General features: G+C 42.4%; 1 protein-coding gene across 1 annotated transcript in view; it reads right to left on the bottom strand.

Moving 5' to 3' along the window:
* LOC110520931 (nuclear receptor ROR-alpha A) overlaps window positions 1-19,931 on the bottom strand; it is a 268,572-nt gene that overhangs the window by 72,091 nt on the left and 176,550 nt on the right. The window contains exon 3 of the mRNA XM_021598357.3: window positions 15,301-15,330. Coding sequence (XP_021454032.2) covers window positions 15,301-15,330 — 30 coding nt within the window. The remainder of the gene's footprint in view (window positions 1-15,300; window positions 15,331-19,931) is intronic.

Below are 19,931 nucleotides of genomic sequence, written 5' to 3' on the forward strand. Positions count from 1 at the left end.
CTAGCTATATCAAAATCAAAAATGGATGTCGTCCATCATAGAGATGGTGGTAGAGGGACTGCGTGACCGGTAAGTTAGTTAGCTACGTTAGCTAGTAAAGACATTATAGCCAAAATAGCTAACGATGTTAACGTTAGCTAACTTAGCCAAGTTCTTCTTTGCAAATTGACGAGATAGCGCTAGCTATTTAACACTTCTAGAATATTGTAATATATTGTTAATTACTAGCTAGCTTGATAATGCGTGTTTAATTTGTATTCTTGCTGTATTTAAATACCCGGTAGCCAACTGTGTCTGTGCCGCAAGAAAACGTTAATGGTTCCAAAAGTATCCATTTGTCTCAAGACAAGGGTTTAACTGTCCTAAAACTAAGTACATTTCCCAGGAAAAATTTTAAAGCATTATTTTCAAGAATCCCATTTCTTCTAAACTTTTTTCTTAGGAAAAACCTTAAGAACACATTTCCAATAACTTTATTGAGGAATAGCAACTTTGCTTAACTTTCTTCAATTGTTAAAGAAAAAATGGCAGTTACGAAGAACTTTTGTGGATCCGGCCCCAGATCTCTAATGAAAGTAATCTAATACAATGTTCACATGTGATCAACTACAATGAATAGATCACCAACAGCTTCACTGTATTTTTTTCTTGTCAATAGTAGTGGTGCCTTTATGTATCTCTGTGTCTTCACTGAATAAAGTGTGCTCTATTTTTCAGCTTGCTATTGCATATGCTCTAGTCCAGGGGTGTCAAACACATTTTTGTCAGAGTGGTGCATTCGGTCTTCAATGAGGTCCGGAGGGCCGCACTGAAAATTGGTTATATTTCCTAGCTGTCAAAATGTGTAAAAAATGGTCCTCTATCCGTTTTTGGAATTTGTGTATGCTCTCTGACTGTCTAGCTTTCATGTAGGTGATTATTTGCGAGCTGGACACAGTCAAGAAATGGAATACATGTATGTTTATTATAATTTCTACAGTTATGATTTGGTTTATGTCATTTCCACCCCCCCAAAAAACTCAAACCCCTTCGCAGTATCTGGGCAGTATGTTTGACACCCCTGTCTATTTGATTAAAAAAATTCTACCAACCAGCAGTTCTATCCCTAAAATAAATACAATTAACTTTGCCTCCTCAAATTCACATTACTTCTGTGCAGTTAGATTTTTTTGTCTTATTCTGCTAAAGAAACAATCACAATTAAACACAACTATGACAATGAACAGCTTAGTCTGCATAGTTTATTCAACAATATTACATCTGAATAATTCAGGAATTAAATAATATATGTTAATTATGGGCCACATTATTCAAACATGATATAATTTCATCTGCATTTCCATAGTTATTATAATTGCAAATCTCATAATAAAATACTTTTGATCATAGAAATAAGATCTCCACCGTGGATGTTGTCAACTGAGCACTACAATTACTATAATTCTTTCTGGGTGTTCCACAAATTTCATAGAGAATGGAGGCAAGAAAATGTAAAAAAATGTTAGCCTGAGTGTGGTCTGTGTGTAGGAGAGGAGGATGAGAGAGCCTGCCTGGGTATGGCCTACCTCTTCTCTTCTCCAGAGGAAGTTAATGATGGCACAAGGACATTTAATTATGGCACCCATCTTAAAGCTTCCCCGTCAGCATCACTCAGGATCATATCCGGAGGAGCTCTATGACTTCCTCTTCTGTCACCCTCCATGAATCAAAGCTTTTATTACATGCTGACACTCTTGTCCTGCATTGGCTGGACGATGTACACGCACCCTGGGAAAGTGATGAGGCACAGGAAACCTGACGAGTGACAGATAACCTGCGCTGCAAGGCCGGCCCTACTCACTCTGTGGCATGGTGCGTGTGTGACGGTCTGCTTTACCCTGCTTTGCGAGTCATGCCAACCTGCCTACACTACCTAACCATGCCATCTAAGCAACCCCTCAGCCCCTCACCTGGGGTGGCAGGCAGCCTGCAGAAGAGAAATCGCTCACAGCAGATGGGGCCAGTAATTTTAGCCGGCCCGTCCGAGCATTGTGTCCTTGTCACATGTCACTTACTCTTGTTTTCTGGTCTGACAACACTTCAAGACAGGGCCTTTCAGGTTGGGGTGAGACATAAAGAGACAGGGTGAGGCCTCTCTTCTCTTCTCCTCTCTTCGCTCTGGCTCAGGCACTCACAAAGACACAGCACTAGAGAAGAACCAGATTAAGGGCCCACAAAGACAGCCTCCCAGCCCTACAAAGACAGCCCTCTAGCACCACAAAACGCTGCGGCAACCCTCCCCCCCCTCCCAGCTCCCCACGTCACTCTTCCTTTCACACACACTGTAGCCCCAGGAGGTGATAAAGAACCCACTCCATTCTGACAAACGTATGCAAAGAAAGTGCATTTTACAAAGGACATTTGTAATTTTATAAAATAGCAGACATAATGCTTTTACTGAAAACTCATATTGTGTGGGAGAGAAAAAAACGTACAGTGGAGAGGAAAAATTGAGAAAAATCATGCTGGCCTGGTTTACGACAAATAGATAGCTCTATTGATTTCCTTTTACCAGTGGCTGTCCATCCCTCACTGTGGTGATTATACTGACCTATTTCACAAAAAAATGGCTGTCTATTATGGATTAAACCAAAGTGTCCAAAAAAATGTCTTATTCTTTTCACGGAGGAAACAAATAGACTAAGATGAATGATGATCTATTATAAAGAAAAATAAAAGATGGTGAGTGTTCAGTGTTGTTCAGGGAGAAACAAAATGCAAGCTTGAGCTCCATATTGAGAGTGTTCAGCAGCAGAACAGGCTTCTCTTGGTTGGGGCATTCGACGCCCCGGAAGTACAGCCAATTTAAATCAATCATAACAAAATATGTAATTCTCAAATGTATTTTATAACATAATAAGGATGCAGTTAATGTGTGTGTATTATCTGAATGAACAAAAAAAGATTACAGTTGTAAACGTATCTGCATTTATAGTACACTATAAATACTATGAATTAATGTAATAGTTTTCTGTTTGTATTTTCCTCTGAGTACTGCTACTGTATATGTGATGCAGCAGTGTACGAGTGTTGTGTCTGTCACTAGTGACTAGTAGTATCTCACTGTGTAGCACTGAGACTCTGCCCCAGCTAAATAATGTACGTAGGTACTGGATGCACTTCCCACATGAGTGCAACTAACAAATCCCTGCAGAGCTGAATCAAGGCAACGATGTGATGAAACACCTTCAAACAAACACTGAGCAGGGAATATTGAGCTACACTCTGCCCCAGGATATTCCACAGCAGTATGCCTGTTGCCAAGCAAAATTAGATAGCCTCTGGGACATTTTATTCAACCAAATTGGCACTGTACAGCAGGATTAAGGACTATCAATCTCATGTTCGATAATCACAAATATTTAAGCTCAGAGTAGCAATAAATAACCCCTCTCAACAGAGGAATAATGGGATCTGGTGTGTCATAATAACAAGTTAAGTAGATGTTTCACATAGGGAGGTAGCCTAGCGGTTAAGAGTGTTGTGCCAGCAACCAAAAGGTCATTGGTTTGAATCCCAGAGCCAACTATATGAAACATCAACAGATGTTTCACATAGTTGCAAGGCACTTAACCCTAAATAATATGAATAAAAAAAATGTCTGTAGTGTGTACTGGGCTGTATGCACTACCTAATACATCACTCCAAGATGGCGTAGCAGTGAAGACGTGTTTGTTTTGTCCTCTCGTGTACTTTTGTATTTTTCATATTTTTTGTATATATATTTCAATTTATTTTCAATCTCTTGTCTGAATTTTTTATTCGATTATACCTTCCGGTAACCTGCCTCACCCAATGTGATACAGAATCGCTATTATTTTCAATTTTAGAACACATTCAAGAATCTCCAGAAGCTAACCAGCTAATTAGCTATTTAGTCATTGTTAGCCACTGCTAGGGGATTTTACCTTCTGCACAGATACCAGCCCTGTTTTTAGCCTGGATAATACTCGCTAGTCTACCAATATCGGACAGTCTCTCCACAACAACGCCGGATTCCTGCCATAATCCCTGGACCACTACTTCTGATCTTCACAGCTAGCTTGCAGCTAGCTAGCTAGCTCACAGCTTGCAGCTAGCTAGCTCACAGCTAGCTTTCACTAACCGTGGCACCCAGTACCGAAGCTATCCCTGAGGCCCACCTCCCGGCCTACTCAGCTGTTCACCCGAACCCCACTCATACACGGCTAGAGCCCAAAACTCCACCGGATCCTTGCTGTAAACTCTGGACCTTGGCACCGGATCACCGCTACTACCGATTGGATATAGTGGCTAACGCCACTGCCACGAAGCTAGCACCAATTAGCCGTGTGCCAGGCACATCTCCCAGCTAGCAAACTAAATTCCACAATACCTCTTTCGCCATCTGGCTTGGATTCTCTGTCGACACGGCGCCCCGCCGCACCACCACGACTGGTCTGCCGACGAATACTCCATCCGCTGTGCCTTCATCCGGCCTCCGTCGGAGCAGACGCTCCTACTAGCCCAGGGCTACTAACTTTAAAGCCGTGTCGCTAGCGTAGTGGCGGCTCCCCTGTCTCATCTACTGCTGCCCCCTGGACACTATGATTACTTGGCTACATAGCTGATGCCTGCTGGACTGTTCATTAATCACGGTACTCCATTCTGTTTATTTATTTGTTATCTGTCGGCCCCAGCCGCGAACTCAGGCTCTGTGTGTAGTTAATCCGACCCTCTCGGCCTAGTCTTCACCATTTTACCTGCTGTTGTTGTTGTCTCACCTGTTGTTTTAGCTAGCTCTCCCAATCAACACCTGCGATTTCTTTATGCCTCGCTGTATGTCTCTCTCAAATGTCAATATACCTTGTATACTGTTGTTCAGGTTAGTTATCATTGTTTTAGTTTACAATGGACCCCCTAGTTCCACTCTTCATACCTCTGATACCTCCTTTGCCCCACCTCCCACACATGCGGTGACCTCACCCATTACAACCAGCATGTCCAGAGACACAACCTCTCTTATCATCACCCAGTGCCTGGGCTTACCTCTGCTGTACCCGCACCCCACCATACTCCTGTCTGCGCATTATGCCCTGAATATATTCTACCACGCCCAGAAATCTGCTCCTTGTATTCTTTGCCCCCAACACTCTAGGCGACCAGTTTTGATAGCCTTTAGCCGCACCCTCATCCTACTCCTCCTCTGTTCCGCGGGTGATGTGGAGGTAAACCCAGGCCCTGCATGTCCCCAGGCACCCTCATTTGTTAACTTCTGTGATCAGAAAAGCCTTGGTTTCATGCATGTCAACATCAGAAGCCTCCTCCCTAAGTCTGTTTTACACACTGCTTTAACACACTCTGCAAACCTTGATGTCCTTGCTGTCTGAATCCTGGCTTAGGAAGGCTACCAAAAATTCTGAGATTTCCATACCCAACTATAACATTTTCCGTCAAGATAGAACTACCAAAGGGGGAGGAGTTGCAGTCTACTGCAGAGATAGCCTGCAAAGTAATGTCATACTTTCCAGGTCCATACCCAAACAGTTCGAACTTCTATTTTAAAAATTGAATCTCTTCAGAAATAAGTCTCTCACTGTTGCCGCCTGCTACCGACCCCCCTCAGCTCCCAGCTGTGCCCTGGACACCATTTGTGAATTGATCGCCCCCCATCTAGCTTCAGAGTTTGTTCTGTTAAGTGACCTAAACTGGGATATGCTTAACACCCCGGCAGTCCTACAATCTAAGCTAGATGCCCTCAATCTCACACAAATCATCAAGGAACCCACCAGGTACAACCCTAAATCTGTAAACAAGGGCACCCTCATAGACGTTATCCTGACAAACTGGCCCTCCAAATACACCTCCGCTGTCTTCAATCAGGATCTCAGCGATCACTGCCTCATTGTCTGTATCTGCTACGGGTCCGTAGTCAAACAACCAATCCTAATCACTGTCAAACGCTCCCTAAAACACTTCTGCGAGCAGGCCTTTCTAATCGACCTGGCCCGGGTATCCTGGAAGGATATTGACCTCATCCCATCAGTTGAGGATGCCTGGTCATTCTTTAAAAGCAACTTCCTCACCATGTTAGATAAGAATGCTCCGTTCAAAAAATGCAGAACTAAGAACAGATATAGCCCTTGGTTCACTCCAGACATGACTGCCCTCGACCAGCACAAAAACATTCTGTGGCAGACTGCAATAGCATCGAATAGTCCCTGCGATATGCAACTGTTCAGGGAAGTCAGGAACCAATACACGCAGTCAGTCAGGAAAACAAAGGCCAGCTTTTTCAAGCAGAAATTTGCATCCTGTAGTTCTAACTCCAAAAGGTTCTGGGACACTGTAAAGTCTCCCAGGGCGGCAGGGTAGTCCAGTGGTTAGAGCGTTGGACTAGTAACCGGAAGGTTGCAAGTTCAAACCCCTGAGCTGACAAGGTACAAATCTGTCGTTCTGCCCCTGAACAGGCAGTTAACCCACTGTCCCTAGGCCGTCATTCTATTTTTCTACTGTGTTATTGACTTGTTTATTGTTTACTCCATGTGTAACTCTGTGTTGCTGTCTGTTCACAATGCTTTATCTTGGCCAGATCGCAGTTGTAAATGAGAACTTGTTCTCAACTAGCCTACCTGGTTAAATAAAGGTGAAATTTAAAAATGTTTAAAATAAAACTGGAGCAAAGCTTTTTGCCATCCAAGACCTCTATAGCAGGCGGTGTCAGAGGAAGGCCCTAAAAATTGCCAAAGACTCCAGCCACCGTAGTCATAGACTGTTCTCTCTGCTACCACACGGCAAGCGGCACTGGAGCAACAAGTCTAGGTGCAAAAGGCTTTTAACAGCTTCTACCCCCAAGCCATAAGACTCCTGAACAGCTAATCAAATGGCTACCTGGACTATTTGCACTGCTGATACTCTCTGTTTATTATCTCTGCATAGACACTTTACTCCTACCTATATGTAAAAAAAATCACCTTTATTTAACCAGGTAGGCTAGTTGAGAACAAGTTCTAATTTACAACTGCGACCTGGCCAAGATAAAGCAAAGCAGTGCGTCACAAACAACAACACAGAGTTACAAATGGAAAAAACAAACATACAGTTTCTATACAATAGAAAAAGTCCATATACAGTGTGTGCAAATGAGGTAGGATAAGGGAGGTAAGGCAATAAATAGGCCATAGTGGTGAAATAATTACAATTAAACACTGGAGTGATAGATGTGCAGAAGACTAATGTGCAAGTAGAGATACTGGGGTGCAAAGGAGCAAAATAAATAAAACAGTATAGGGAAGAGGTAGTTGGATGGGCTATTTACAGATGGGCTATGTACAGGTGCAGTGATATGTGAGCTGCTCTGACAGCTGGTGCTTAAAGTTAGTGAGGGACATATGAGTCTCCAGCTTCAGTGATTTTTTTGCAGTTCGTTCCAGTCATTGGCTGCAGAGAACTGGAAGGAAAGGTGGCCAAAAGAGGAATTGGCTTTGGGGGTTGACCAGTGAAATATACCTGCTGGAGCACATGCTACGGGTGGGTGCTGCTATGGTGACCAGTGAGCTGAGATGAGGTGGGGCTTTACCTAGCAAAGACTTATAGATGACCTGGAGCCAGTGGGTTTGGCGACGAGTATGAAGCGAGGGCCAGCCAACGAGTGCGTAGAGGTCGCATTGGTGGGTAGTTTTGGGGGCTTTGGTGACAAAACAGATGGCACTGTGATAGACTGCATCCAATTTGCTGAGTAGAGTGTTGGAGGCTATTTTGTAAATCGCCGAAGTCGAGGATCGGTAGGATAGTCAGTTTTACGAGGGTATGTTTGGCAGCATGAGTGGCTGCTTTGTTGCAAAATAGGAAGCTGATTCTAGAATTTAATTTGGGATTGGAGATGCTTAATGTGAGTCTGGAAGAATAGTTTACAGTCTAACCAGACACCTAGGTATTTGTAGTTGTCCACATATTCTAAGTCAGAACCATCCAGAGTAGTGATGCTGGACAGGCGGGCAGGTATGGGCAGCGATCGGTTGAAGAGCATGCATTTAGTTTTACTTGCATTTAAGAGCAGTTGGTCACGGAAGGAAAGTTTTATGGCATTGAAGCTCGTCCGGAGGTTAGTTAAAACACAGTGTCCAAAGAAGTGCAAGAAGTATACAGAATGTTGTCGTCTGCGTAGAGGTGGATCAGAGAATCACCAACAGCAAGACCGACATCATTGATGGGGCGGCAGCATAGCCTAGTGGTTAGACTAGTAACTGAAAGGTTGCAAGATCGAATCCCCGAGCTGACAAGGTTCAAATCTGTCGTTCTGTCCCTGAACAAGGCAGTTCCTAGGCTGTCATTGAAAATAAGAATTTGTTCTTAACTGACTTGCCTAGTAAAAATAAAAATCAGCCTGAGAATTTAACCCTGTGGCACCCCCATAGAGACTGCCAGACAACAGGCCCTCCAATTTGACACACTGAACTCTATCTGAGTACACTAAGAATATTACCTCAATTACCTCTACTAACCTGTGTGGGAACCGCAGCCACAATCCTGCAACTCCATATTAGCAAGAGAATTGCTGAATTGCGCCGAGTCTTCGACCACCCAGTCGGCGGACAAGAAGCGGCCAGCCAGCTGTTCAACACCAATGGCTGAGTTCCGCACCGTCGCCGCCGAGAGAGGGTGGAAAACGGAAGCCCTGGTCACCGCTTTCCATCAGGGTTTGTCTAACTCCATCAAGGATGAACTGGACTCTCGGGAACTGGGAGAGGACCTCGAGTCCCTGATATCGCTCGCAATCAGGATCGACAACCATTGTGGCTCCCGTGGTATGGAATATTGAGACCACGGTACGACAAGCACAGACCCGAGAACCTGACCCAGGCAGAGGTCCCACTAATAGACGTTATGTTCCGAGATCGGCCCATTCTCGAGTACTACAATGGGGGCACTAATCTAAAATAACTGGGCATCCAGGGGTTAATCGGACACTGAAGTTCCTGAGGCGGAAATTCTCGTGGCCCAACATGATTGAGGATGATCCTTTGATGCGGCATGCTCCACCTGTGCGCAAAGCAAGTCATCACGACAGCGACCGGATGGGTTGCTCCAACCTCTGTCCATCCCCAACCGGCCCTGGTACCACCTGTCTGTAGACTTTTATCACAGGGTAACCTCCATCCCAAGGGCTTACCACTATCCTGGTGGTCGTCGATCATCTCTCCAAGGCAGCCCATTTCAACGCGTTACCCAAGTTATCCTCAGCGAAGGAGACCGCTGATCTCATGATAACCCATGTATTTTGACTCCACGGACTTCCACAGGACATTGTCTCAAATCTTGGGCCCCAGTTTGTCACACGGTATCTGTAGGCCTTCTGCTCCCTGTTGGGGGCGTCGTTGAGTCTCTCCTCGTTGAGTCTCTCCACTCACAGTCGAATGGGCAAACTGAGCGGGCCAACCAGGAGCTGGAGGAGGTACTCTGGTGTTTCGTCTACACTCAGTCCAGCAACTGGAGCAATTTCCTCGTCTGGGTGGAATATTCTCATAACACACTGGGCTGTCGCTGTTCGAGTGTCAGTTCGGGCCAGTGTACTGTGATCCTGCGGCTACTGTCTATCAGTAAAGTATTATGTTTATCCTTAATCACTGGTTTCTCGTCTCTGGACCTGGGTCCAACCTCACAATTCGCTATTTTCCAGACAGTTTTCAGGTCTACTGTGTGTGCTGTGATGTCTAAATCATGTGCTTGAGTTGAACAGAGGATCACCGTGTCTGTCTGCGTATCTCTGAGGAGAGCAACTCAATACACAGAGCAGGTAAATAAATGAAGACGCAGGGACGAGGCCATGTTTCTCAATTAGTGGAGGCTGCCTCTTGTCACAATGGAGATAAACACTCTGGAGCGCACTCATTGTATTTATGAGTCTGGGCTGTATAGTCTGTAGTACGCTCCACTCCTCTCCCCTCTCCCCTCTCCTCTCTCCTCTCTCCTCTCTCCTCTCTCCTCTCTCCTCTCCTCTCCTCTCCTCTCCTCTCCTCTCCTCTCCTGCTCCGTGATATTGGTGATACTGCATCCCTCTGGAAATTCTATACCCATGCAAGACATACAGTATGTATGGATCTCTAACCTGCTAAAATATGATAGGAACAAAATATTATTGCCAACAGTGTTCTCCAGGCCTACTGTATTTACTGTGACAACATAGTTCTCCAAAGAAAGTTGGACAAATATCCACGCACAATGAATCTTACGAAATCAATGGAGTCATCCATATGAATAGAGTATACGACAGATGCACTGTAACAATGTTTCAACATTTCATATAATCCACGAACAGAACCCTTTAGGTGTACATTTTCTGTGCATGTTTCTGCGTTTGTCATTACAGGAGAGCTGAAGTGAGAGGATTAACCATGGGTAATCAGAAGATCTTCTCTCTGGGAGGAAGAGCAGCATGGTAAGACAAGCTATCTGGCTGGTAAGTCGGTCCTATCAGAGCTGTTAGAGAGCGAGCAGCTTCAGTCTGCTGATGGGAGATTGTAGGTGAGAACGCTAATCTGTCTGTATAATCGGCTAGTCCATCTGATCCACAAGTCTACACCATCTCCCTCAACATATTTTAACACAAACTAATCATATCACAGGTAGGCATTCTGGAGGGCGTGATAAATTATTGTAGTTGGTGGTGCTCCTTGTAATGTCAAATATTTCATTAATATCACAATACTGTAAAAACATGCAAAATAAGATATTTAACACAATGCTATGTGCCTTGATGGCATGACTGTTGACCACTATCTATTAAAATTCCACTTCAACGTCTGCTTTGAGTACCTCAACATTTAGTTGTTTAAATACAGCTGCCAAACAGCCATTTAGGGCCGTTCTGCAGCCCACTTTGCCTTGCTCTTAGCATTATGTAAACACAGCCTATAAAGCTGTCAGGGAAAATGTCAAGGAAAACCATACTTGATTCCTTACTGAGAATTATAGCTTAGTGGTAAGCGTTACATGGCCTGCTGGAGTTGGACCACCACTAATGGTGGATGGAGTGAGAGGCACAAAATATACCCCCAAAAATGTGCATGCAAAAGTTCATAAAGAAAAACAATTATTGATGTGAGAATGTGCTCACCTCCCTTCTAAGTTTTGACCAGGCGTACATCTGCTAGTGGTTGAAATGTTGTATTGCAAGCTGGCAAATAAGTATTTTGTGCAAATGGGGGATATGAAGAAAAGATTGTTCATAAAAAACGAAATAGGAACACATTAACAAGAACACAACCATTTGCTGTTGAGATGTGTGAAAATCTATGTTTTATTTTTATTATAAAAAATAAGTTGACACAGGAATCTTTTTCCTATTTATTTTAATTTCATAACCATTGCAGAACATACTTTTCACCTCTGCATGTGAAGGGTTCCTATTCCAGAAGGAGCCATCTCTCATTTAATTGGGCCTAGTAAATTGATAGTCTATATGTATTTCAAATTTTGCAATTTCATAGGCAGTGTGGTTTATAATACCGGTATACAGTCAGATTTAACAACAGATAATTACATTGAAGTTAGGTTTTTACTGCCACATGTACAGTGGAATGGCTTGTTTGTTCTCTACCAACAAAGCAGTAATGAATATCAGTAGCACTATAAAAAAACACTTTTTTAACGTAAAGTAGAATAAAACTAACTACTGTAAGTAGACCTACTGTAATGTTAAAGAATTTGCGGGCAATCCCTCACATTTAGGTTGGGGGAAAAGTCGATGCAAAACATTGTTGAATTCAAATGTTCTGCTGACAGGTCCACGACAATTTGCCATTGTTTTCTCTTTCAGAAACTGACACAGTCTTTTCCAGATACAAGCATAAATTACTGCTTACAGATGAAAACATTATGCCAACGCAGTTAATAGACCGGTAGCTTATGTCAAATATTTGACAGTATGGGAAGGCTACAGTATTGCTGTGCGATAGGAGTGTGACATTGCCTATTTCATCTCAGATCCTATAGTCTACCATGGCAGTACATATAAACCCAATAACCTATTGATAAACTAAATATAACAAATCATAGTTTACATGCCAATAGTTCCAAATGATACAACAAATAAAGGGCGTTACTGTCACAATAAAAGGTGATTAGAGGTATTTTACAGACACCGTTTAAATGCTCGTTCATGCACACACAATTCTACGGCAGGTCTGATTTTTAGCAGAACACGCGCAAAGTTTATAAATCTGAATATTTTTGTGTGTGTGCAGATTTGTCAGAAATGGCACACGCAGAAATGTAGTGTGAAATGTACACAACGGTTATATACTCTCATTCTCTATCACAGTCTGAAGAAGCCATGATGGTCTGCAGCACAATAAATGAAGTGTCTATTATCATCCAGAATATTTCACCTTCATAGGGCGGAGCACCCAGACATATAGGAGAGAGGAGATAGCATCTGCCAGGGAACAGATGCCCCTGTAATTTATATTGATGAGGGGACTGGCTGGTGTGGCTTCGTAGTAGGGAACTTCCAGGGGTCTGATCACTCAGGCAGGGAGAGGGGAGAGATAAGACAGAGGGATTGGCTTGGTCTCTGGAATCTCTGGGCTGGATGGGGAGGGAGGTTTCTTCCGGAGTCTGCTCAGCTCAGACCCCAGACACTCAGCACTGGCCAGCATGCCACTGCAGGAGCCACTATGGGAGAGCCGGTTCTGACTGACAGACTGAATGACTGACAGACTGAATAAAGTGATGGCAGTCAGTGTGTAGTTCGAGAGACATAAATAGTGCTGTATGTAGCCAGTCTTCAACCACCATTTTGGGTGGAGCTATATCCACCTTATAACTTTAGTCTAGCTTGACGTACTAGAGCTCCCCTCCCAATCCACCAGATCTTCCCTCAGTCTCTGACCATTAACTGGCCTTTGAACCTTTCCCTGTGCATACATATCTTTGACTCGGGACTATCACCTCTTCCTGTTTGCCCGGCACATCAATCATTGACTTGTAAAAGCACTTTACGATGATTTCTTGACACAGATCACATTTGAATATTTCTCATTGAAAAGAAAGTATGCAGTCCAGCCTCTGCCCAGGACTTTGAACCCAGAATCCTACATTATGCTCTTTGATTTGAGACCCCTTCCGGTGTAGAGGTGCTTAGCTCTGGTCTAATTAAGACAGCAGTTGGGTATCGGATAAAGGGTCAAAGGACTTTGTCTTACCTTACAGAGGAGGGGAGGCCGAAAATCAAACAAGCACACTTCAAACAACTCACTTCATCCATCCCTCTAGACGGGCAAATACCTTAACACAGTCACCTACTTGACCTTAACATTATTTTCAGAGACAGTTTACGTGGCTGCTTCAGTCAAGGGAAGGCTATAGGGCTGACTAGTGCAGACCGAGGACCATTTCCTCTGCTGTGCTCTGATGTTCAAAACAGCTTTTTAGGAGTGTTTTAAAGGGAGTGATCTAACCCTGCTCTCCCAGTCTGAGATAGTCAGACCGCTCTTATAGAAAAGCCCTCTGGTCTTCCCTCTCCATAAGTTTCATCATGATGATCAGAGTGAAAGAACAGGCTTCAGGGCTTCTCTCCCATTCATACACACATAGACAGAGACGCATGTGTACACAGAAGCCCATGCATCACACACACACGCACATTTTTCAATGTAAATATTGTGTGGCTTCAGTTTAAAGAGACAGAGAATCTCTGAGATGGCTTACTGTTTGAGTTTACATAGCATTCATAACACCATGCCGTGTCACAAACCATCTCTCTGTATTTCTCTGACAGCATCTCTTTTTCAGAAATACACAGTGCTTATAGGTAACCCAGCCTCTAAAGGTTACACACTAAAAACAAATTGCTCTATAGAGTGCAAAATAAGGGTTATTTGGCTTGCAACCATAGCAACAAAAACTATTTTTGGTGCTAAATGGAAACTTTTTTGACGGTTCTATAAAGAACCATGTTCAGAAGGTTCTAAATGTAACCTATAAGGTGCTATAAAGAATATTATCCTAAAGTTTTATAAAGAACCATTAAAAAGGTTATATATACAAAAGTTTGTGGACATCTATTCAAATTAGTGGATTCGGCTATATCAGCCACACCCATTGCTGACAGGTGTATAAAATCGAGTACACCACCACTCATTTGGAATGAGAGGTTCGGCGAGAAGGGGTCCACATACTTTTGGTCATGTAGTGTAGCACCAAAAAAGTGTCTACAACCCTTTTTGGGGCTATATTTTTAAGGTTCTTTATAGAAACTATATGACGATTTAGTTCTATAAAGAACCTTTCACAATCTCAAATGTTCTTTGTAGAATGATTCAGTTTTTTGAAATTCTGATTTAATAGCCATATTAAAATTCCATAGGTTTTATTGTGGTGTTTATTAACAAGTTGAATCAGGTTTGATGGCTCTAGAACAGATGGGGATCCCTGAGGAGAGAATTAAGAACTACTGATTTAGAAAACCGTTCTAAATTGACACAAGGCCATATGTGAGTCTTTCATGAGACAACTTCACTGGTCATAGTGATATATATAATGTTTAATAGCATAACACAACAGATTAGTTCAACTGGAATGACACTCTCACTCACAGTTGCACATAAAGAGCTGTGAGCAAACCACGCCCCAACATATTTGAATGACTCGGCGCCCCTACATTTTAATTATTGCTAAAAGAGGTAAGAAACCTTTTTTGAAATGCAAATAACTATTGCAGGGCTTAAAGGGTTATTTGGGTCACTATGGTTCCACATAAAACAATCACTCTTCTCAAAGAACCCTTGACAAACCCTCATCTTTGTTTTTTCAGTTGCAAGCATTGCAGAGAACAAAGAGGAGCTTCAGCAAACTGTCTGGCTGGGATATCAGTGCATGATTTCAAACAGTCATATGACTGCATATAATTTCAATTTCCTCTCTGGCGTTATTAAAATATTCTCTCCAGTTCTACACACAGATAGGGAATAATGAAGAATAGCAATAATGAAAAAAAGTTGAGTTGAGAAAATGTGAAAGTATAAGGTTATGTTACTGTTGGAGGTCAATGTGTGATGTGAGAACGGTACTCCCAGTACACACAGTAGGCCTACTATAGTAACATTAGTAATACAAAACACAACATTCATTTAATATTCTTTTCATCCTAAGTATAAAATGTGGTTTTATAAAAGTAGGCGAGTTACGTTGTTGTATTAAATTATAATCATGCAATAATGTAGGCTAATGTACATATTGTTATGCGTTTTGGTATTAATTTCAAACAAATTGAATACATGTTTCCAAATGGTTTGTACTCACAGGTATGTGTCTTCTTTGTTACTGAAATACCTGAAAAACAGAGAGAAACAGATTTATTAAAACATCCATTAAATCTGTAAATTAAGGACAGTCATACAATATCCCCAGGCCTAACTTAACCCCTTTGCGCACCATGGCTGTGTTGCTATGTGACTGGGCTGCTGTGGCCCTGTAGTGCTCCTGTCTGTCTCTCGGCTAGATCACAGAGGTCACAGAGGACCCATGTAGGCTCAGCGCAGTGGTGTGACTGGCTCTACGACTGAAAAACACATAGGAACAGAACAACCCTGGCAAGGTGGTTCCAACCCCACAGACAACAGCATTCAGATAGCGAAAATTCATACAAAAACAAACCAAGTCCGGAATACAAATCTGCACAAACATGGTAATGCCCCCACGTGTGACCTCACAAGGCCTATAGTCTGTACATGAGTAATTATTTTCCCCAGAGCGGGAAACGGCAGCGCTGTAACCTCACTGTGAGTCAGACCTGTGTTCTGAGGGTGAGGCGGAGCAGGAGAAGGAGCGCGACTGGCAGTCCTCAGCTTTCCCCCCTTCGGGTGTCAACTCATCTGATGAGCCTCCCTGGTCTAATGCCCTGGGAGCCCGATGCGGACCATCGCACAGCCAACCATGGGCCCCAGTGGGTCCGGATGCTCATGCTTTGCAGGGTGAGAGCACACTAATAGATCCCACATGTCATGCGGAAGCAATGGCACATTTTTCTACAGCTTGCAGCTGAAACTCAGGGGATGACGGGCTGACATGATTCAATAATTCTCGTTGGGGGAAAAAAGAGCGACTGGCAGGAGATAACAATGTTTCAGACATATTTCAGGGGAAAGACCAACGAGGGGGGAAACAAATAAGCCCGTCAGCTTTCTGTACACAGAAACACATTTGATATCAGGTCCAAGGAGCAGAAAGAGAGAGGGGAAACTGTAGTGGGGCGAGATGATGACCTTGTTGGACTGTGATAGAGACAGCGTCACCCGCTTTGAACCTAAAACGGTTCTACGGCTGTCCACATAGGAGAACAATTTGAAGAACCCTTTTGGGTTCCAGGTAAAATCCTTTCCATAGAGGGTTCTACATGGAACCCAAAAGAGTTCTACCTGAAACCAAAAACGGTTCTACCTGGAACCAAAAAGGGTTATCCTATGGGGACAGCCGAAGAGCCCTTTTGGAACCCTTTTTAACCCCTAAGAGTGCAGGACTAACTAGCGTGGGATCATAGCGTGTGATCAGTCACGATTCATGGTATTATCTAGAGAAATAACCATGTTTTACCATTTCAAAAAGCAAAGTACAGGAGACTGCATTTCGTTCCCTTCACCCTTAAGGCTGAAAGTGATTAAAAAACTGGACCTGACATTGTGAATGTAATTGAATTAGTTTCTATTGTCATGTTTGGATGATTTCAATAGCTCTTAACGAGCTGCGCAGTTTGACGTGTTGTTGTATTGTATGTGTAATGGAATATCCTTTTTAGAGTGAGCAGGACAAATCTGTCTGTTGGGCTGTCCGCTTATCACGATACAATATTATAACCATACTTAGGTGCTGATAAGATATGTATTGCAAATCTCATGATTCTATTGTATATGTATTGTGATTTTATTGCGATTCGATTTTCCAAACATATTGCTCTGCTGCAGAGGGACAAGGGAGAGCTGTGAGAAAACGAGTTTTGATCAGTCATGGAAATAAAAGTGCTGAGAACAAATTGTCTCCCTATTTAAAAGGAAGATGAAGAACAATCTATGATGGAACAATTACTTGAGTTTTGGTGCTGGTACAGCCAACTTGCGCGAAAATAATATTGCGATATATTGTCAAAAATAATATCCCGATATGTAACTATATCCATTTTTCCCCCACATCACTTCTTATCAGATGGGATAATGTCTGTGTCCTGTTGTTTCATAGACATTTAGGAATGTGGTAATTAGTATCTGGGTGTGATGTCCTTTCTTTTGTTTTCGCAAGAAAACTGCAAATTAATGTAAATTTAGGTTGGGGGGTGAGTTTCTGTTTTTTCATGTATAAAATGTCTGAGTATCCTTTGGTTCATCAATGTCTTGTCTGCAAACTCCAGCGTAAAAACACTTTCTCTCTAAGAGATGATTCTGAACTGAAGAAACGTGTAACCACTTATTGGTGACAGAAATTGACTCCATCTTATTTTGAAAAAGTATTCCATGAACACTCCTATTTGGGAAGTGTTAATTCATTCGTGACTAAAAAATATATTAATTGATTCGAGTAAATGCATTCCTTATTTATAAAGTAACTATTTGTTTGACTACATGTTCATAATATTATATTTGTAAATCCTAAATTGTACAGTTATTTACACTACACATAATAATAGGAATGGTGAGGCAATACTATAGCTTGCGAGACCCACAAGAGACACTTCAGACCTATTGCTTTTATTCACATGGAGTCAGATTGATAAATCTAGTTTATTATTCAACATAATTTTAACTCAACTACAAAACAGCCACCTAGGGGCCAGGGCTCTGTGATCAGGCTCACGGCCAAACACTGTCTGTCCAACTGTGACATTACGCAAGGTTAAAAAACGGTAATCCTCCTGTAATATCTCAGTCAAATAACAGGGTATTCAGTGTGGCAGTCAGTGTTAGCCTCATAGGCCATGTGGGAGTGGTGGAGTCAACGCTCTGTGTTAATGGATGTGTTGGGCAGAAAAAACCTTGTTTGTTGAAAGGTTAGAGGACTTAGAACTCTAACGCCATGTAAGGAACCTCTCTGGTTTCATGTTGTGGAAATAGAGTATCAGGACTGCATATCAAAATGGCAGCTATTTACTGGCTTCTCTTCAGATCTTAGAAACTGTATTATAGACACATAAAACAGACATTCTGACATTGGCACAATCAGGCTCTGGTTATTGTTTAGATATAGGATTCTAAGGCATGAGTTGTACTCCAGATATTTTACTGAAGACGCACAAAACAATTGGTAGAAAAAGCAGGGCTAATTCCAATTCTGCCCAATATGTCACACTATTAAATCAGCTTGCTGTTCCACAGAACTAGGAAATACAGTACCAGTCAAAAGTTTGGACACACCTACTCATTCCATGGTTTTTCTTTAGTTTTACTATTTTCAACAACAACAACAAAAAGTGTTAAACAAACCAGAATGTATTTTATACATTCTTATATTTTATTTCTTTCCTTCTTAATGCGTTTGAGACAATCAGTTAAGTTGTAACAAGGTAGGGGTGGTATACAGAATATAGCCCTATTTGGTAAAAGACCAAGTCCATATTATGGCAAGAACAGCTCAAATAAGCAAAGAGGAACTACAGTCCATCGTTACTTTAAGACATGAAGGTCAGTCAACCTGGAACATTTCAAGTTTCTTCAACCATCAAGCGCTTTGATGAAACTCATGACGATCGCCACAGAAAAGGAAGACCCAGAGTTATCTCTGCTGCAGAGGAAAAAATAATTAGAGTTACCTGCAACTCAGATTTCAGCCCAAATAAATGCTTCACAGAGTTCAAGTAACACACATATGTTCTGAGGAGACCGCGTGAATCAGGCCTTCATGGTCGAATTTCTGTAAAGAAACCACTACTAAAGGACACCAATAAGAATAAGAGACTAGCTTGGGCAAAAAGAAACACAAGCAATGGACATTAGACAGGTGGAAATATGTCCTTTGGTCCGATGAGCCCAAATTTGCGATTTTTGGTTCCAACCGCCGTGTCTTTGTGAGACGCAGAGTAGATGAATGGATGATCGCAGCAAGTGTGGTTCCCACCGTGAAGCATGGAGGAGCACGTGAGATGGTGTGGGGTGCTTTCCTGGTGACAATGTCTGTGACTTATTTAGAATTCAAGGACACTAACCAGCATGGCTACCACACCTCCAGGCTGTGTTAGGGCTATTTGACCAAGAAGGAGAGTGATGGAGTGCTCCATCAGAAGACCTGGCCCCACAATCACCAGACCTCAACCCAACTGAGATTGTTTGGAATGAGTTGGACCGCAGAGTGAAGGAAAAGCAGCCGACAAGTGCTCAGCATATGTGAGAACTCCTTCAAGACTGTTGGAAAAGCATTCCTCGTGAAGCTGGTTGAGAGAATGCCAAGAGTGTGCAAAGCTGCAATCAAGACAAAGGGTGGCTACTTTGAAGAATCTAAAATATGAAATATATTTTGATTTGTTTAACACTTTTTTGGTTACTACATGATTCCATCTGAATAATTCATAGTGTTGATGTCTTCACTATTATCAAACAATATAGAAAATAGTAAAATAAAGAAAAACCCTTGAATGAGTAGGTGTGTCCAAACGTTTGACTGGTACTGTATATCTCAACATGTTGTTTCCTGCAGAAAAGGCAATGGATGAGAAAGAATCTAAAGAATTGACATGGTGTACCCAATGATAAGGGAATATAATAGTGATGCTCCAGAGCAGTGTTGATAATAGCGAACGGTGAGAGCAACATGACATCTGTGTGTACCCAACAGTTTACCACAAAGCCACAAGGATTGAAAAGAGACACACTCTGATGAACTAAACAAGACCACACTAAGAAGGTCCATATTTTGTGCTCTTTCTGTTCCTAATTTTCTTATTATGTCTCCCT

The sequence above is a fragment of the Oncorhynchus mykiss genome, chromosome 1 (assembly GCF_057628025.1).
Source record: "Oncorhynchus mykiss isolate SJ-2025 chromosome 1, ASM5762802v1, whole genome shotgun sequence".
Classification (NCBI taxonomy): domain Eukaryota; kingdom Metazoa; phylum Chordata; class Actinopteri; order Salmoniformes; family Salmonidae; genus Oncorhynchus; species Oncorhynchus mykiss.